The following is a 20,551-nucleotide window of genomic DNA, read 5'->3' on the forward strand; positions in this document are numbered from 1 at the left end:
TTCCAAAGCAGGGCCCATGTGAGCTGTTGGGGACCTCCCTGTGTTTCAGGCATGAGGAGCTGGACCATCTGGCCAGGGAAAGGGACGCTGTGCTGATGGCAGCAAAGAGCGCCCACGTGGAGCAGCTACAGGCAGCAGAGGCCAGGGCCCTGGAACTGCAGGCACGTTGTGAGAACCTAGAAGTACAGCTCCGCAGGGCCAAGTGGAAGCAGATGGACGCCACCAAGGAGAAGGACGCCACCATTGACAAGTGAGCCCGGGCCAAGGGCCTGGGTGCCTAGTTACCTGTTTCAGATGAAGGGAAGTGGGCACCGAGTGTTGGGAGCCACTCCTGCAGCTCTCCCGTCACTTTTCTTAACCATTCTCTTTCCTTTTGTTCCATTTGAAAGTGTATGTGGACGTATGTATGAACGTGTGCATTTATTTATTTATGGTAAAATACACATAGCAGGAAATTTACCATCTTGGCCATTTTTAAGTTCAGCGGCATTAAGCACATCCACGCTGTTGAGCAACCATCGTACCATTCGTCTCCAGAACCCTTTTCTTTGTAAAACTAAAAACTGTGCCTCTTCAATAATGATTCTCCATTCCCTTCTCCCAGCCTCTGGCACCCACCATCCCACCGCCCATCTCTGTGAATCTGACGGGCCTAAGGGCCTCACACGAGTGGAATCCCTGTGTCTGTCCATCTCTGACTGACTTATTCCACTCAGCGTGATGGCGTCAAGCTTCATCCATGTTGTTTTAGCAGGCATCAGAATGTTCTTCCTCTTTAAGGCTGAGTAATATCACATTGCTTGTATACAGCTACCTTTTGTTTATCAGTTCATCCATTGATGGTGATTTTGGGTGTTTCCACCTTTTAGCTGCTGTGACTAGTGCTTCTGTGACTGTGGGTGAGCAAATATCTGCTCAGGTCTCTTTTCAGTTCTTTTGGATGTGTACCCAGAAGTAGAGGTGCTAGATGTAACTTTTTGAGGATCTACGTTCCACAGTGATTGCACCATTTTCCACAAGAGTTCCAGTTTCTCCATAAACTAGTTTCTTTTTATCGTTTTTTTTTTTTTTTTTTAATTAAAAGTTCTTTTTGGACTTTCCTGTTGATACAGTGGATAAGAATCTGCCTGCCAATAAAGGGAACTCGGGTCTGATACCTGGTCCAGGGAGATTCCACATGCTGAGGAGCAACTAAGCCCCCACGCCACAACTACTGAGCCCTTGCTCGGGAACCCTCGAGCCACAACTACTGAGCCTGCCTGCTGCAACTGCTGAAGCCCGTGCACCTAGAGACCGTGCTTCACAACAAGAGAAGCCACCGCAATAAGAAGCCTATGCACCACAACTGGAGAGTAGCCCCCGCCCTCCGCAACTAGAGGAAACCCGGACACAGCAATGAAGACCCAGCACAACCAAAAATAAAATTAAAAAAAAATTTTTATTTAAACTATTTATTTTTTTGGCCATGCCATACGGCTTGCAGAATCTTAGTTCCCCAACCAGCAGTGAAAACACAGAGTCCTAACCACCAGACTGCTGGGGAATTCCAAACTAACTTCTTTTCAAACCCAGTTTTCTTTTTGACACCTAAGCCAGGGCATACACAGCCACTTGATCCCACTGTGCTTGGTGTCTCTGAAGGATCATTGTAACTGAAGCAGTAACTGAACTCAGCCTCTTGGCAGCCAGTGAGGAAGTGATCTTCAGAGAAGCTGTGTTTACGGAAGATGATTAAGACAAATAAGTCATTTGCAAAGCCTGCTGTTTAGCAACTGGCTTTTCCCCTTTGTTTGGGAAATATTTCTGTCTCTCTTTCTTACAGAGAATTCTCCGCCAAGTTATATTTCTACTGAAGGGGAAAATGGCTCAAACTATAAAATACCAGGAAGTCAAAGCTTATTCAGGAAAGCTTCCTTAGCTTTTTATTGTTTGATCTGTTAAACCTAGGAGGCAATAGTTGGAGGGTGAGGCGGCTCAGTCTCAAGGGTGTATGTCTCCCAGCCACTCCTTGTTTGGTTCCAACAAGCTCTCCCGGGGCCCTTCTCACAGATGGTGACTCAGAGCCCAGGGTCTGGGTACACAGACCTTCCTGTGGGGAGGCCTCCTGCCTCTGCTCTCTCCTCTTGGCGGGTCCACCATCACGTTCCTTCCCGCTTCCCCACTGGACAATCAAGAGGCCGTGACGAGCAGCATCAGTGGGTCCCCAGGAGAAGCCTTAGTGTCTGTATCAGCGTCTTTTCCTACCGAGACATACTCTTTACAAGTCAGCAACAAAATGGCCCATATTATGATTTTGTTGTCTCTTTGGGCCTATTTGTGCTGGTTTTCTTGTGACCATTAGTTTGTGGATAGCCGGGTAGAGAAACAATGAGCTGAGACAGTATTGTGAGAACCTGGTGTGTGTGTGTAACCATGCAGACATATAACCTATCAAAAGGAATATGGTGGGGCCAGAGGGCACTTTAACCTCCTGATATTCACAGCTCAGACGCAAAAAGAAGTAGATGAAATTAACTTCAATAACATTTTTTAACCCAGTATGTCCAAAATACCATCTCATTGTGTGCTTGAGTGCTCAAGTCACTTCAGTCACGTCCGACTCTTTGCGACACTATGGACCATAGCCTGCCAACTCCTCTGTTCATGGGATTCTCCAGTCAAGAATACTGGACTGGGTTGCCGTGCCCTCCTGCAGGGAATCTTCCAGACCCAGGAACTGAACCTGCATCTCCTGCATTGTTAGGCCAGTTCTTTACCACTGCTGCCACATGGGAAAGTAATTGGTTAATCAGCTATATCGCAATACAAAATGAAAAGTGTAAAGTTTGAGAAAAAAACAAGTAATCAAGTTAAAAATATTAATGAAGATGGATGCCTAAACTTGCCTGAGCAAATTGTGATTGAGGTATTTTGCATTTTTTGATGCTAAATTTTAAAGGCACATCTCAACTCAATTCAGACTGGCCACGTGCCTGGGAGCCCTGAATGGCCCTTGGCTCAGAGCTGGGCAGCGCTGGTCCAAATGCTGGACGGAGGCCAGGACTTGACAAGGGCAAGTTCTCTGCTCTCCAGAACACAGGCCTGCTTGTGCTGTCTTGGTTTTGGCAAAGTGGAGCGGGAACCAGGATCCCATTCATGGCCACATACAAAGCCCTGCTGTGTGCAGATCATCTCGTGAGAATTCATTAGAAATTAAGAAGAAATAAAAATATGGCTCTCAAGCTCCAGCAACTTCTCTTATAGTTGCAGAAGCCCAACACATATGGAATCATGAAGGATCAGGTCAGGGACTGTAATGGGAAGCCCAGAACAGACATCCTGCTTGATGCGTGGGGCCCGGGCAGTCGACTTTCCAGGGCTGTCAGCTGCTTCCCTTTCCTTGGGCCTTGCAGCAGAGTTGCCAGTGAGTAGGTGGAAGGGAAGGAGTGCTTTGGAATTCCAAGGCAGGCCAGGCATCTCGTGTCCTTTTGTCTTTCAGTGACACACAGAACAGAGAAGAACCTTTCATTTTCCTCTTTCATGTCAGACATTGGACACTCGAGCCTCTGGGGCTAAGTGTCTGGTGGGGCACAGCCAGGGTGAAGCCCAGAGTCCATGAGCACCCTGCCCACCTATACACACTGCCTCGTGTGGTCTTGGCTCTAGGTTGGCTCATGGGGTGGGGGGCAGCTTTGTCACAGGCTCCTGGGCCCCCTGATAGCTCAGTTGGTAAAGAATCCACCTGCAATGCCGGAGACCCCAGTTCGATTCCTGAGTTGGGAAGATCCTGTGGCAAATGGATAGGCTACCAACTCCCATATTCTGGGCTGGAGAATTCCATGGACTGTATAGCCCATGAGGTTGCAAAGAGTTGGACACGACTGAGTGACTTTCACTTCACTTCACCTGGGCCTCCATCTGCTACTTTTATCACCCCAACAACTTCATGGGACCACAGCAGGCACTGCCCCAGAGAAGGGGTACTGGGTGGACCTGGAGAGGAACAGCTGCAGCCCCTGTTCTGACACCAGCGGTGTGTCTGAGCTGGACGTGTTCTCAAGTTTCCAACATTTTGTAGCCCCCTGTGTTACTAGGATGAGCTGGTTTATTTTAGGTAAGAGGTCAGTATGAATCTGGACGTACTAGAAGTAATTTGTTTAAATCGTACTAAGAAAAATGACTTTTTCCAGTAGCTAAGAATAACACTGGAAATCTCACACTTGAAAGGTCTTAATCCTTTGAGAATGTGACACTTTTATTACATACTGTATCTAGGCAGGTTCAAAGAGGATGCCTTTTCCTAAGTTAGCAATAGAGCTGAAGAATCCTAATGCTTTACTGAGCAGCATGGCTTTCCTCTGAGCTGTGGGATTTTGTACATTTCCCCATACTCATTCCCCTTCTTCATTCCCACGCTGGTCTTTAAAGAATTTTCCCAAATGAGTTTCACTGCAGTCCTTTATGAACAGAGAACTCTGCTACTCAGAGTGATGATAATCCTGGCTTGACCAGGACTGAGGTTGTGGGACCTCCCCAAACCAGCTTACGCCCACTGCAGTGGGCTTTGCCTGTGAGCAGAGAACCCTACCCAGCCACCACATGTCTGTGCCAGGCGTGCAAGGGCACTGGGATGCCCGAGAGAGTGGAGAGCACAGGGCTCCTCAGTCAGGGGCTCACAGGCCTGGGGGTCACAGGGCCGGGATAGGAAGAGCAGAGCAGAGCCATCTCGTTCCTGTGGGGTCGGCTGACCTTTTGCCAAGGGCATTTTAAGCAGCACACCAGCCTTGATGTTGAGGCCTGTTTAAGCTGAAATGTTGAAAGAAGTTTCCCATGAGGGCAGCTGCTCCTTTCTCCTTCCTGTCTCTGCTCCTGTTTGGATGGAGCTTTTCTAAGTCTCAAGGCAATGCAGTCAGGACTTTGGTCTAAGACCTTGTAGACTGATGGCCGTTTGCCTTCCCATGGCTTGTCCACCTCTGTGCCGCAGTCCGTGGCCCACCCATGGGCCTGTGGCTCTGGGCAGTGGCCAGCGCACGACCATAGTATTTACCCCCCATTATGCTGAATGCAGCTTAGAAGGGAAACAGGCTGGAGTCACAAATAGGATGACTACCCTGCAAGCTTTGTGTGGTTAATATCATGGCTACTCTAGTCAATATCTTTAGATGTTTTTCTGAAGTTTTGCTTCTTGGGAGATTTATCAAATTTTTCGAGATTCTACCAATGAATGTAGAACCTTATCTTACTATTTAGTTTGGAGATACGTGTTGAATGTCTCTATGTGGAGGGACCGTGCTAGGCATGGCAAGGGGTGCCCAGGTGTGTCAGATGGTGCCTCAGGACCTCTGGCTCCAAGAGACATCTCCTGGCCCCAACTTCCCCACACCCTTGGTGTGGGCTTGGCATGCTACAGGTGTTAGTCAGTGCCTGTGCCGGTGGGAGGGAATGGGTGGATATTTCTTCTTTGTTAGGACCATTTCTTAATCTAGGCAGGGAAGTCTGTGCCCTGATGTGTGTAGAAGAGACCTTGATCTGCAGCATTTCCTCGGAGGACTGCGTGTGTGTGTGTGTGTGTGTGTGTGTGTGTGTGTGTGTGTGTGTTGTAAAAGAGGGCTTCGGTGAGAACCACGCCCACATTCATGTCGCTTCCCTTCTTGGTTTAGACTTCGGGAAGATGCATCAGCTCTAAAATCTGGCTGGGATGCCCAGATTGCTCAGCTATCCAAGGAGATGATCTCCAAAGACCTTCAGATTCAGTCATTGCAGGAAGAGGAGATGAAGCTGAAGGCACAGCTGGCCAGATGCCAGCAGGATATAGGAAGGTATGTGTGATGGAGGAAGGGGGCAGAGATAGGGGTGGCAGGACAGGTGGTCAGAGGTGGTCTTTCCCACAGAGCACAGTTCCCAGTCTGCACCAGGGCTGTAAAAGGGTGTGTGCTGTTTCGTTCTGTGTCAGGAATCATCTCTGAGTTCTGATTTGTTCTAGTGTCTTAGAGTCTTTTCCTATCAGCCAGAATGAACGCTTGAGTAAAGGTAATATTCTCTTTCCCAAGGAATCATTGAAATATAATAAATGTACCTGTTTTAACTGTACAGTTGATGAATCTTGACAAATACATACTGAAGTATGTGGTACAACCACCAATTCCATCAGGATATAAAACCCTTCCATCGCCCAAAGTCCCCTCACTCCCTGGCACGCTGTGGACTTCTGTCACTATGGGTTTCTCCTGTTCTGGAATTTCATCTGCGTAGAATCCTCCAGTTTATACTCTTTTCTGTCTGGTTTCTTTGGATATTTATTTGAATATTCAGATTTTCTATTTTCTATTTTGTGCATGTGTCACTTGGTAATTTGTGTCTTTTGATGAGTTTGTTCATTTCATCTTTGTTGACTTTACTGACATGAAATTGTTTATAATATTTCTTTACTTTCTCTCTAATATGTGTAAAGTCTGTAACAATGTCCTCTCCCCTTCTTGATATTGATGATACGTATTTTCTCTTTTCTTCTCATCAGTCTAGCTAGAGATCTATCCATTCTACAGATCTTTCCAAAGAGCCAGCATTTGGTTTCTTTGACTTTTTTAAGTGGTTTTTCTGTTTTCAATTTCAGTATCTACTCTTATCCTTATTATTGTCTTTCTTCTGTTTTCTTTGTTTTAATTTGATGTTCCTTTGCTAGCTTCTAAGACTTTCCCCACAAGGTCTCACCTGCTGGAAAGACTGGTGAGGGGTTTTTTTGCAGGGGGTTGTACTTGGCTACACCAGGTCTTAGATGCAGCATGCAGGATTTTTAGTTGCGGCATGTGGGATCTAGTTCCCTGAGTAGGGATCGAACCCAGGCCCCCTGCATGGCTAAGCGTGGAGTCTTAGCCACATTAACCACTAGAGAAGTCCCAAGGCCGGTGAGGTTTTTATTTCACGCTTTTACTTTTCATTTCTCTCCTCACTGTGTGTGTGGTTGCTTTTAATCTCTGGACATATTTACAGGAGCTGTTTTTACATATTTTCCTGCCACCTCTGTTGAGAGTCTGTTTCTGTGGCACAGAGGCCACTATCCTGCTTCCTTGCACATGTGACAGCTGTCCATGGCTGTCAGATGTGTGGCCACTGTGTCAGCAGGCCTCTAGGTTGGTCATCTTCCTTTCACAGGCCCCTGCTGCTCAGCTGTAGTTAGTTAGTTGGTTAATTAGTTAGGCCCGCAGAGTGGCTTGATCGTTTAAGAGTTGCTTTAAATCTTTGTTATTGTGGCTCTAGGGGCTCTTTGTGACTCAGTGATAAAGAATCCACCTGCCAATGCAGGAGACACGGAGATCTGACCCCTCCAGTCAGATCCTTGGAGGAGGAAATGGCAGTCCACTCCAGGATTCTTGCCTGGAGAATACCATAATCCCATGGACAGAGGGGCCTGGCAGGCTGCTGTCCATGGGGCCACAAAGAGTCAGTCATGACTGAGCCCACATGCATGTAAGATCTCTTCACTAGGGCCAGTCTTGCTCTGTGGCTACATGTCACCCCAGGGTCTCCACTGGGCGCCCTGGACATCCTCTGATGATTCCTAAGAACACTGTGCTGACTGGTGGAGCCTTCCAGTTCTTCCTACTTGTGTGGTTCTTTCCTCCCTCCACTCTGACCCCTCCCGACCCCCAGCAGATGGACGCTGAGTTATGTTTGACCTTTCAGCTTACTGTTGACCCCCAGCTCTGTGTTCTCGCTGGGAACCCTCCCGCACTTCTCTAATGCAGCTATTCTCTTGTTTATCTGAGTTTGCTGGCTTTCTTCCTGTCTTTTAGTGAGTTTGACCTCCTCTCCTACGGTGCTGAGTTTCTCGGCTGCCTGCTCCTCTCTGAACCTGGGCCTGTGTGAAGGTGTCAGCTGATCCTGGGAACATGGCTGGCCAGGGGGCCCAGGAGGGACGCTTCCCATCTCAGCTACGTCACAGCCCAAAGGAACCTCAGGACAATGTTAATGTTGGCACTTTTTACCCCCACAGGTACAAACAGCAGCTGTCTCTAGCAGTAGAGAGGGAGCAGAGCCTGGAGCGTGACAAGGTGCAGCTAGAGCTGGACTGGCAGCGCCGTTGCGAGGGTGTCGAGCGGGAGCAGTACCAGCAGGCCGAGGACTTGATTCAGGGCCTGACAGCGGCCAGAGATCAGGTCTGCACTCCCCTGGGCTGTCTGACTTCTTTCTGCAGAAGGAAGGGCTGGGAACGTCTACTGGAGCATGGAGCTGGCCTAGGCCCTCACCAAGTTATCCTTTGGTTTATAACAGCAGGACTTGCAGCGGTGAGTCCCTGCCCAAAGCCTTTACTAATGGCCAGGCAGCTGCCTCTGGAGCCGGATGCATAGGTGGCCCCAGCATTTGCTGTGTTCCTCTGGCTCTGATGGCCACATGCTTCCTGGGGTTTCTCACCCTCGTGTCTGCTGTCTGCTTCTCAGTAGGGTAGGGAGCTGGTCTGGACCTTGAAAGTGGCACTGCTCCCTTCTGATCCTCCCAAGATGAACTGAGTCTGCGTTTTCCCAGGTTGCTGCCAAGCTCCAGGAGACGGAGCGGCTGCTATATGACCAAGAGGTGGTGCTGAAGGCCGTGTCCCGAGAGAGAGACCAGGCCCTGCAGGCTCTGCGGACACATGGGCTGCTCCCTGAGGAGGAGGCGCAGGTGAGGGGCCGCCCTCCTCCTGAGTCTCCCTTGCAGCTCTTCCTCCCGGGCCCCTTGGAGATACCCATTCCCCCAGCCAGAGGGAAAACACGCCAAATAGAATCAGCACTGGATGTAGATCTTTTCAGCCATGTTTCTTTTAAGATGACTGTTCACACAAGGTGAGACCAAACCTCAATCAGCTAATAGGAATCTGCACTCAATCTTCTTTGTATCTTTAGTATCTGAAATATCAAAAAACCTCAAATTCAGATATTGTGCCATGGCAGACGGTAACACAGAGAACCAAAAGGTTCGAGCTTTATCCCAAAACATGCTTCTTCACATGTGGTGACTGAGCCATTCGATATGTGACGATGGCCATTCCTCTCATAAAGCACAGACTCCCTTGCTGCTGTGTGCCAGCCAGAGCCTGACGCTGACTATGGGACGACCCCAGGTTGAATGGTGGCCCCAAAAGGCATATTCTAGTCCCAGTGCCTCAGGATGCAACCTTCCTTGGAAATAGGGTCTTTATGGATGTGATTAGTTAAGATGGATGATTAATTAAGGTCACATGGGAGCATTCCAGCAGAACCTACTAGGCCCGATGCCCTAGGGGTCAAGCTCCGGAAGATGTGTCTGTTAAGATGTGTGTCTGGGAAGATTCACACTCAGCCAGTGGTCAGGCTTGGGAGCACTGGTGTTCCCAGGAGGAAAGAAGGGGCCAACCCTAGTCTCCAGGGTCACCTATGGTCCTGGGGGCTCATCGCTGGTGGTTTTTGCACGGGTGCCTTCTCTAGGGCATAGAGACCAAACAAATGCCTCTTTTTTTATTGTTTTTAATCAATGAGCCTCCCTACCCAAATTTTTCTTTTTTGTATTTTACCGCCAGGCTGGCAATTACAAGAAGACATTTGTCTCCAAGCACCAGCTCAACTGATCAGGGAGGCCTCTCAGTGGCTGATTGCCTTGTTAAGTGAACAGGAACCTTAGAAATGCCCGGGGGGTCAGAAACAAGTGCCCCATGCATAGTGGGGGGTAATGTGCACCTCTGTTCTGTACAGGGGACCCTGGAGGCAAGATGAGGGGGCATGGCAGAACAGCATCTCAGACACCAGTGAATGTGAGCTGACCTAATGGTCTTAACAGAGATGTGGCTTCCTCATCAAGCAGGGACCCGAGGTGGTGGAGGATGTTGTGAAAGCTTCTGTTGGCTCAGCGGAATAAGTCTTGAATCCTCCATAATAGCAAAACACCTGTGTTCCTCCTTCAGGGCCTTAATACTGTGACCAGGTTAAGGATGTGACCACCTGGTAAAGCGGTAGATGTCGGCTGGCAGGCAGCAGTTGGTGCCGAGTTCTACAGAGGTGGGCCCTTGGCAAACACTAAGTAGGAGCAGCAGGGGATCTGTCATACACTGAAGTCAGAGACAGAGGCTGCTCAGGGAGAAAGACATGGTGCTTCCTGGGAAGCTGTGAGCCCACCACAGATTGCACTGCACAGACAGGCAGCCTCTTGGCTGTGGCCACATCTTCCTCCTTGCTTGGCACTAGTTTTGATGATGGCACCTCGGCAGGGCCGGAGTGATCACCCCGCAGAGACCAAGGCACCACTGCCAGGCAGGCTGCTAGGGCAAACGCAGCCACATCCACAGGGACAGAAGATTCACCTTGGGAATGGGCTGCACTGCAATTTTAAGGTGGATCCTGTTGTTCAGGACAAGGAAGCTGAGGCCCTAAGAGGGGTGGTCCCTTCCCCACAGGTGGCAGAGGGAGCATGTGAGCAGTGCCAGCCAGTTGCACAGCCCTGATCACTCTACTGTCTGCCTGAGTGGGAGCAGCCTAAGGCTCTGCCACAGAGAAGGTGGCAAATGTCCCAGTGGGCCCAGAGAGGGAGGTTGGGGTGTTTGCAGGAGGAGTAGTGGGGCCAGAGCAGTGGCTGGAAGGAGGCAGGCAGGTGCATAGTGGAGCCAGAGGTGGCTTGAAAAGCTGGGGACTAGCGGTAACCGAAGAAATAGCTTCACTTTGGAAATAAAAGTAATATATACCACCACAGAAGTTTTACGGTTTTAGTTCACCATAGTGCTCTCTGGAACAAAGCTGGCCCAACGTTCACCCCAGCTCAACTCCTGCATGGCCGGAGCTCTTGGCATGGTATCTTAGTGGGAAGTCTTCTAGGTTTCATTGGTTCTTATGAGAAGTTGGCGGTTTCTTTTATTTGTCCTTCTGCAGGAATGTAATGTGCCTTTTTTCCTCTGATGGTTTTTAAGAGATTTCCTTCATCACTGTTTTTAAGCAGTTTGAACATGATGTGCTCTTTGGTGTGACTTTCTTTGTGTTTATCTTGCTTTGGGTTTGTTGAACTTCTTGGATCTGTGGACTTAGGTTTTCATCAAATTTGAAATTTTTTTGCCAACAAGTTCTGAATCCTTTTCCATCCCTTCATTGATCTGGGTTAGGTATGTCTGCTTCACATTGTTCTGCAGTCACTAGAGCTCCGTTGTTACTTGTTCTTATGTCTTTCACTCTGTTCTTGAGTTTGGATACTTTCTACTGCTCTGTGTTTGTGTTCACTTACCTTTCCTCCTGTAGTATCTTATCTGCTATTAATCCCATCCTATCCAGTGAATTTTTCCTTCAGACAATGTATTTTTCATCACTGTAGATGCTATTTTGTTCTTTTGATATCTTCTATTTCTGTTTTTTCATATTTTTCTTTAAATCCTGGAGTATATTTATGCGAACTGCTTTAACGTCCTTGACTATCACTCAGCATGATGTTTTCATGTTCCATTCATGTTGTAGTGTGTGTCAGAACGTCATTCCTTTTTATGGCTGTGCAGTGTTTCATGGTGTTAACTTTTGTTTATCCATCATCTGTTGGTGGACATTTGGATGTTTCCATTTTGGCTACTATGATTAATGCTGCTCCAAACATGTCTGCAGGTTTCTGTGTGGATCTATGTTTTCACTTCTCTCAGGTCTGTACCCAAGTGTGGATACAGATTGCTGGGTTATATAATAGCTCTGTGTTTACTTCGTTGAGAAACAGCCAGACTGTTTTCCATAGCAGCTGCACTGTGTTACATCTTACGTCTACAAACCACTGAGTACTTTTACCTTTTACAGTGTACAAGGGTTCCATTTTCTCCACATCCTCATCAGCACTTGTTATTGTCCATCTTTTTTTATATTTGTTTATTTTATGTGGCTGCACTGGGTCTTAGTTGCACCATATGGGATCTAGTTCCCTGACCAGGGATTGAACCTAGGCCCTCTCCAACGGGAGCACAGTCTTAGCCACCAGACCCCCAGGGAAGCCTCTCTCTCTTTTTTTTTAAAATAACTGCCACTCTAATGGGTGAATGATGGGTTTTTGACTAAAAAGGAAGAGTCCCCAAATCTCTCAATAAAAATTATCTTTGAAAAACAGTGGTCTTGTCTTTACGAAACATAAAAGAAAAAGCTTTTTCATAGTCTGTCAACATTACCCACCTCCAGGACAGATGAGGGGCAGCAGGGACGGGGGGCTGGAGGATGCAGGCAGACACAGACACAGCCAGCCTCAGACGCACAAGGGAATCACTGGTTCTTGGCTCTAACCATTTTCTTTTTCTTTTCTTTCCTGTATTTGACAGAGGCCTCTAAGGCATCAAGGAGGAGAAATCAGTAAAAGTTTTCCGTCTAGTGAGATCCAGCAGCTAAAAGAGCAGAACACAAGTTTGCGAAATGTTATTGCACAAATGAGGAAAGAAATGGAAGCTCTAAGTGATCAAATTCTTCCTTCTGCCCGGTTAGGAGGGGAGACCTCACATGCAAACCAGCCTGACCCAAAGGCAGCAGCTGATTCTGTGGTTCCTGGTGAGCAAGGGGGAGAGGGAAGATGAGGAGTCGTCTCTACTGGGTCCATAAATAGGCTTCATTCAGAGTCTTAAAAATGAGCATCCCCGTTATAGATTACATCAAAGTATGACAGCTGCTTTCCCTCCAAGAGAAAGGATCTTAAGTCATATTTTTTATGTACAATGAAAACTTTGTACTGGTTTGTGGAGGGAAAAAGGGAAGGATACACACGTGACACATTTAAAAACGAGAGACAGACTTGGACCAGGGGCTGGTTGGCATTGCACTCTCCTGGAGTAGGCCGTGGGCCTCAGGGACCAGGCTTTTTCTCGGGGGAGCTCCCCGAGCCCCAAAGGTGGCCCCGCCTCCTACTGTTCAGGGCAGGGACTCAAAGGATGGTGAGTGGAGGGGCAGCACCTCTGACGGCTGCGCTCAGGATGGGATTGTCAAGTCTGCATCAAGGGTCACAGGACTGAGGGCTCCTGATCATGGGGCCCACTCGGAGAGCATGGCGAGCTGGTCTCTGGAGGAAAGGGTGACACAGAGCATGGGATAGTCATGAGGGTTGGACAGGGGAGGGCGCGGGTGGTAGACAAAGGGTGAGAGTGTAAACGCCTGTGCCTGTGTGTTTACCGTGTTTTTTGGAAGATTATGTTCTGGCCCTTGAAGCAGAAATGCAAAATCTAAAGCATAAATTTAAAACACTGGAGGAACAACTAGATGTGTTAGATCCTTCGAAGACGTCCTTGTCCTGTGCTTGCGCTCAACCCAGTGTCCTGGCCTCCACAGATACCACCGGTGAGAGTCCTTGTCTCGTGTTGTGTGCTCTGTCTAGGGACTTCCCAGTAACACAGCCCAAGATGTTACAAAAGTGCCACCCTAGGAGCTCCACCTCCTCCTGCCAAGCCAGCCACTCTCCTGACTCCTCACCCTATGGCTGAATTTTCATATAAGTGGAATTACAAGTGTGTATTCTCGTCTGACTTCTTTCGAGCAGCAGTATGTTTTGGTTGATGGTCAGACCAGACTGTTCACATCATTTCCTCCCCCATTAGCAGCTGAGAGAGCCATTGCTCTGATTCCTGCCAACACAGCACAGTGAGCCATCTCCTGTGCAGTGTGTCCTTGTATCTTACTTATTTTATACATAATGGATTGTACTTCTTAATCCTCTACCATTATCTCACCCCTCCCTGCTTCCCTTTCCCCATATTAAGCATTAGTTTGTTCTCTATGTCTGTGAGTCTGTTTCTTTTTTGTTATATTCACTAGTTATATTTTTTAGATTCCACACATAAACATTATACTGTGTTTATCTTTCTCTGACTTATTTCACTTAGCATAATGCCCTTCTGGTCCATCCATGTTGTTGCAAATGGCCAAATTTCATTCTGTGATCAAGGAGTCAAAAATACGTAATGGGGAATAGAAAGTCTCTTCAATAAGTGGTGCTGGGAAGACTGGACAGCTAGCTACATGTAAAATAGCAAAATTAGAACATTCTCTAACACCACATATAAAAATAAACTCAAAATGGATTAAAGACCTAAATGTGAGGCCAGAAATCATAAAACTCCTAGAAGAAAACTTATAGGCAGAACCCTCTGCATAAATCTTAGCAGTATTTTTTTGGATCCATCTCCTAAGGCAACAGAAATTCATAGTGTAAGACAAACGTATTCATCAGTCTGTTCCTCTATGGTTGGTCCAGCCTTACAGGCTTGTTCTGGTCTTCACTTCCATTTCTCTTAACTTCCTTTTCCAACGAGAAGCCTGACTCCTTGTCCTCTGTATGTTACTTCTTCCATCCAGTTCTTGGGTGTGAGCACCCTCCCTTGCACGGACGGAGGCCTTTTCCCACATAGAGGCCCCACCCTTTGACCCAGGCCCACCCTGGCTCTGACAGCCAAGCCAGGCTGCCCTCCCTCCTGACTCCCTCACCAGCTGGGTTGCAGCTCTCAGGCAGATCAGCCCCAGAGGGTAACTTCCAGCCGCCCATCTGGTGATCTATGGGCTCGATTGTTCAGGAATGAAGGGAAAAGGCAGGCAGGACACTCTGCCTGCATAGTCATCTTGTCCCAGGTAGTGGAAGTCTTACTTTTGGCTTTTCCAATGCTGATATCTTTTACTTTTTTTTTTTCTTGTGTTATTTCCCCCTGACTGAACTCTTTAGTATGATGTTGATCATAGCTGACTTTCTTCCCGACCCCAGAGAAGAATTTTCAACACTTTACTTTTAAGTTTAATCATTCCTTTTTTGGGTCAAATTAAGGAAATTTCTTTCTATTCCTATTATAATACAAATCTGTGTTTTTTTGTCATGATTCTGCCTACACTGAGTTACTTGAACATTTTTTAGTGTTTTATTTTAATCTGTTTTTTCGGTCTATCTCTTTAGGTACTTTTCTAGTGTTTTCCCCAGGAATTACAGTATACTTACTTATCACAGTCAACCAGTGTCAGCACTTTGCAATTTCAAGTGGAATGTGGGGATCTTACCACCAGTCAGGCCTCATCACCCCATTTCTTGTTGCAAATACTGCCCCTCTGTACATCGAGAACCACATCAGACAGGATTCTCATTTTTGCTTTCAACTGTCAAACATAATTTTAAAAACTCAGGAGGAGCAGTATGGTCCATTCTTTCCTTGAATCCTTATCCTTTCTGTGACTCTTTTCTTGATTCTGGGTTCCTTCTGTCTGAAGCACTTGTTTCAGCAGATCCTTTTCAGCAAGGCTGCTGGTGACAAACTCACAAGGTTTTCCTACATCCGCGATGTCTTTGTTTCACTTTCATCTCTGAAGGTATAAAATTATGAGTTTACAGTTCTTTGCTTTCAGCACTTAAACCATTTTCTTCTGGGGAGAAATCAGATGATGGTTTCTGATGAGAAGTCTTTTTGCCTTTGAGTCATTTCTCTCTGCCTGCTTTCAGAGTTTGTCTTTAGTTTCAGAAATCTGATTATGATGGTCTGGGCATAGATTTCCTTGGCTTATCCTTTTGGCATTGAAATTGAACCAAATTTGAGAAGTTTTCAGTCATTACTTTTTCAAGTATTTTTTTTGCTCCACACTGTCCTTCCTTTTTGGACTCCAATGGCAAGAGTATTAGAACTTTTGTTTTTCTCCCCCGGGTCACTGAGGCTCTGTCTGTCTGTTTCCAATCTGTTTTTGCTATTGTTCAGATTGGAAAATTTCTGTTTTTTCTTCAAGTTCACCAATTCTTTCTTCTCTTGAGCGCATCCAGTGAGATTTTTATTATGATTTCGGTTCTAAAATTTCCATTTTTTAAAAAAATATTTTTCATATCTTTGCTGAAACTTCCAATATTCCATTTGTTTTGAGAGTGTATCATATTGCCTGTTGGAATTGTTTTAATCTGTCATCTTGATATGGTCTTTTATCATTCAAGGTACAATTTTCCTTGTTGTTGGTGTAACGAGTGATTTTGGATTCTGTCATGGATGTTTTGAGTGTTGTGTCATCCTCTATTACACATTGTTTTGTGTTTCCTCAGCATCTAATACTGGCTTATTCTTTCCTTTCTTCTACCTTATTTGCTTTTTCCCTCATGTTTGAAATGGACATTCAGCTCATTTATCTTTCATCCTTCTTTTCTAAAAAAAATTTTCTGTGGCTACAAATACTTTTGAAAGGACAGCTTTAGATGCATTCCTTAAGTTTTGATAAGCCGTGCTTTTATGGTAATTCAGTTCAAAGTAATTTCTAATATCCGTTGTGATTTCTTCTTTGTCCTGTGGATTGTGTGCACATTTTCGTTATTCCTAGCCAAATGACTAGGAGTCAACACAGGTCAGCCTCTAACAGACACTAGCTGGTAAAGTTGGATTTTTCTTCTGCAAAGACTCCTACTTTCTTGGCATAAAGGTTGTTCTTCATGTGCATCTCATCTCAGTCCTTGTGGGCACCCAGCTGCATCCACTTAGCTTTAGAATGTCTTCAACGACCCAGTGGACCAGCAGTGACAAGTAGCCATCCTTGGAGGAGGGCAGAGAAGAACATAACTGCGCACCTCTGCCCTGGACACCACAGATGTCCTTCTCCCCAAGGCAACAGCAGGCAGTTGGAAGCTCCCCCAGGACTGTAGGAATGTGAATCTGACAAAATCACTCTTTCTGCAGGAGGAGCTGTGCCAGTCGATAGAGCGTCCATGGGCCTGGCACTCAGGAGGCTTGGAGACAGAGCACATCTCCTGAGCTTCCTGGTGGCACGACTGAGACAGAAGGTATGGCCACCCTCTGATGCTCGACTGTGTAGGTCTTCCAGCTGAGGGCACTGCTAGGGTGCAGTGAACCCCAGGAATCTGCTGTGGCCTCTCTGTGCCTCCAGTTCCCTGTGAAGACGGTGTTATTGTTGGGAACAGCACACAGTGAGGACCTGGTAGACGATAGAAGGGAGTCCAAGGCAGGAGGGACAGTGCTGGCCGTTGACACTCAGGGCCTCGTCTCTGCCCACCCAGGATGTGCTGGGTGAGTCCAAGGACCCGCATTAAACCCAGGCACCGAGCTGTGGTAAGAGCATGTGCTCATCACCACCGTCTGTGACTCTAGATGCTTCAGCCAGTGCCGGCCCTTTCAGTCCCCTCGGCCCTGCCTTCCGGGGGACAGGTTGTAACCAGGCGCTGGGCTGACCCACTCCTTCCTGTAGAGGTGGGAGAACTGGACAAACTCCAGTGCAGCTCCACCTTGGCACCTGGGGCTGGTGACCCATCCTGTGCTTTATTGCTATTGTCTTGTGATACCTCTTTTGTTTAGTGTTTTTTTAAAATTCTGGTAAAATGTACATAACAAAATTTGGCATTTTTGTGTGTACAATTCAGTAATGTTAAGTATATTCAGAGTATTGTGTAACCATCACCAGGGTCTATTCCCAATAGGACGTTTTTATCATTTGAACAGAAACTCTGTCCCCTCTGAACACTTAACTCCCTGTTTCCTGCCCTGAGCCCCTGGTAAACTCTACTGTTTCATCTCTGTGAAGCCGTCTCCTCTGGGAGCCTCCTATGAGTGAAATCACTCAGTATTTGTTCTTCTTTGACTGGCTGCTTTCACTCAGCATAACGTCCTCAGGGTTCATCCATGTTGTAGCAGGGGTCGGAACTTCCTCTTAAGAACCCCACATTCGGTGGGGACCCGAATCTGCTGGACACTTGGGTTGCCTCCGCCATTTTGGCTGCTGTCAATGTGGTGGACTCCTGTCTGTCCAAGTGCCTGTTTCAGTTCTTCTGGGTAGACATAAAGGGTAGAATCCCTGGTCACAGGGTAATTCTACATTTAACTTTCTGGAGAACCACTAAACATTTCCACAGTGGCTGCACACTTTCCACTCCCAGAAGGTGCACGAGGGCTCCCATGTCTCATGTCCTCACCAGCAGCAGCTGCTTTCTGTCTTTTTGACTCTAGCCATCCTAGCAGGTTTGAGGTGGACCTCACTGTGGCCCATTTGCATTTTCTTGATAAAAAATGGGGTGACAAAGAGTCGGACATGACCGAACAACTGAGCTGAACTGATAAAAAATGATGTTGAGCATGTTTTTGTGTGCTTATCAGCCATTTGTATGTCTTTTTTGAAGAAATGTCCTTGAATATCCTCTGCCCATTTTTATTTGGGCTATTTGTCGTCTCACTATTGAATTGTCAGAGTTCTTTGTATTTTCTGGGTTTAAGTCTCTGGTCAGATATGTGATTTGCAGACTTTTCCTCCCATTCCCTGACTTATCTTTTCATGGTCTTGGTAATGTCCCTGGGAGCACGGCTCTTACTGCTGGTGTTGGTGGTGTCACACCTCCGTGTTGCCTTGTGATGTTTCTTTCCCGTGGGGCCATTTTCCCATGTCCTTTCAAGTCCGTAAGTATGTAGGTTACACCATCCTGCAGACTCTGCATCTTCTGTGGAACAGAACTCCTGGCTAATGACAGACATTGCTTGGAGGTTTCTGTCTTCTGTGGGGAGCAGGCAGTGCCTGGAAATCAGATGCCTTATCTTGACTGAAGAGCAGTTTTGCTGTTGCAGTGGAGGTGAACTTGACCGCTTTTCTCTTTCTTGGACTGCAGACCTGTGTCGCATACGAGGGGAGGGGGCCTTCAGATCTGTGCCCTTTCCCAGTTCTGCCTCACCATGAGGATTTCACATGCCCCACAGGCTACAAACAGGAAATAAATATGTAAATAAGAACTTTTAATTTTGTCTTGGTAATCACAAATGATTTGATTCCTGAGGGAAAAAGTCTACCCTAAAGTGTTTTCTATTTATTTTTTACTTCACAGTGTTTGTTTATCAGATGATCACCTTTATTAGTGTATGTGACAAAGGATAAAATATTCATTACAAACTCGTTATGGAAGTCTCTGGAACAGGAAAGTGTTAGTCACTCAGTCATGTCTGACTCTGTGATCCCATGAACTGTGACCTGCCAGGGTCCTCTTTCCATGGAATTCTCCAGACGAGAATACTGGAGTGGGTTACCATTCCCTTTTCCAGGGGATCTTCCTGACTCAGGGATTAAACCCAGGTCTCCTGCATTAAGGCAGACTCTTTACCACCTGAGCCACCAGGTGGAAGCCTGGTGGAAGCCTCCGGAATAGGAAAATGGTATCTTGTCTTCCTGAGAATAAAATGGGAAAGTTGAGGGTGTAGAGAAGTGTGTCTTTCTTTTTGCCTGTCTTTCCTTCTTTGTGCCAGGAGAGCAGTCGTTCAGAGAGGCAGCTGAAGGACAGGGTGGCCCCGGAGCTCTGGCCTGGACTCTGCTCCCATACCTCTTGGCCACCCCGCAGCTGACCCAGGCTGCTCATGCAGAAGTGCAGTGGCTTGGTTGCAGGGGCGCAGTCTTATGGAGGTTGGAATTAAGCCAGAGAGGGGAGGCTGACCGGCATTTGTCCTTCTGATCTTTCTGGATTTTCTACCATCTAGTCCTGCCCTTCTGCTTCCCTGTCCTCCCTGCTGATCTGTTCTGGACCCCCTCCAAGAGCCTGCCTCCTTCCTAACATTGCCTCTAAAATGTCCTCCCAGGTGCTGCAGGAAACCCTGGACGTGGACACTATCCAGCGAGAGCTTCCCCATGAGCTGGACCAGGTGCACCTGGAGGCTCTGCAGCTGCAGAAGCAGGTGGCCGAGCTGGAGAAGCATCTCGGGTCAGCTCGGAAGGAAAGTGGGGGCGCTGCCAGCAGGCAGCAACCAAAGGCCTCAGATACTGTAGCTGTTGGAAGAGAGGTGGGTGGCCTGTGGTGTTCTGCATCCTGTGCGGGACTGGTCCGGGGTGCGGTCTTGGCCAGTGGGGAGCCCGCCCCACCCTCCCTCTTCTTCCCTGGCTGGGCTGGCCTTGTCTGGGCTGTCCTCTGCAGACGCCATAAAGGGCTGCCACCCCGCCCTTGTCCTGCAGGTCACTGAGATCCCTCATTTAAAACTATGAAGGGAACCTGCACACATGAAGGGGGCTGTTCCATGTCCTCTAGAACAGGAGGCCTTGACCATGTGGTTCAAGGGCCTGGGAAGCCCTGAAATGGATGTAACAAGGTGACTTTTCCTTCCAGAGAACCCCCAGGGGTGGACCCTGTGAATCTCATGAGCTTCTCAGAGTGTTTGCAATACTGCCTGGAGCATTGGCCATGAAGCCACCTAGTATCCTGGTCCTGATCAGGCCCTTGGCACCCAGTCCCCTTCCAGTTCCATGGTTGGGTTTAGGCCAAAGTCCCAGGCCAGGGCATGAGTTCTACCACAGCAGGTTTTCCCTACATAACTACCAGACAGGCTACTTTCCCGCTTCCTGAATGCCGTTATAGAAATGCTGCAAAGAATGGCTTTTGTCACAGGGCATCATGTGACACACCTCCTGTGATCTGTCAGTTACCTGCAATCACAGATGGTGACCTACAGTTACCTGTGATTATCTGTGATTGCTGCGGTGACCTGCAGTTACCTGTTTCCTGCAGTGACCTGCCGTTACCTGTGTTACCTATGTTTGCAGATGGTGATAGTCATAAGCAGAAGGTTTTAGGGACAATAAGATGATGTCTGAAAAGTGCTGAGAGTCCTTGGGCAGAAACAGCATTGACTGTAATCCCCACCCACCCC

The 20,551-nt window shown here is 47.4% G+C and overlaps 1 protein-coding gene across 13 annotated transcripts in view; it reads left to right on the forward strand.

The window, feature by feature from the left end:
- CCDC57 (coiled-coil domain containing 57) overlaps window positions 1-20,551 on the forward strand; it is a 109,892-nt gene that overhangs the window by 31,220 nt on the left and 58,121 nt on the right. For 8 of the 13 annotated variants that reach the window (XR_014078861.1, XR_014078862.1, XM_081576962.1 and 5 more), the window contains exons 7-14: window positions 50-250; window positions 5,640-5,798; window positions 7,973-8,135; window positions 8,503-8,637; window positions 12,257-12,479; window positions 13,110-13,259; window positions 16,604-16,707; window positions 19,490-19,690. Coding sequence is in view for 10 of the 13 variants with exons in the window: in XM_081576962.1 (XP_081433088.1) it covers window positions 50-250; window positions 5,640-5,798; window positions 7,973-8,135; window positions 8,503-8,637; window positions 12,257-12,479; window positions 13,110-13,259; window positions 16,604-16,707; window positions 19,490-19,690 (1,336 nt within the window). In the remaining 3 variants the exon portion in view is untranslated. The remainder of the gene's footprint in view (window positions 1-49; window positions 251-5,639; window positions 5,799-7,972; window positions 8,136-8,502; window positions 8,638-12,256; window positions 12,480-13,109; window positions 13,260-16,603; window positions 16,708-19,489; window positions 19,691-20,551) is intronic. The other 5 variants (XR_014078863.1, XM_081576966.1, XM_081576969.1 and 2 more) reach the window with 3 other exon arrangements.

Source organism: Giraffa tippelskirchi, chromosome 3 (genome assembly GCF_054371585.1).
Source record: "Giraffa tippelskirchi isolate mGirTip1 chromosome 3, T2T-mGirTip1v1.2.pri, whole genome shotgun sequence".
NCBI classification, from domain to species: Eukaryota; Metazoa; Chordata; class Mammalia; order Artiodactyla; family Giraffidae; genus Giraffa; species Giraffa tippelskirchi.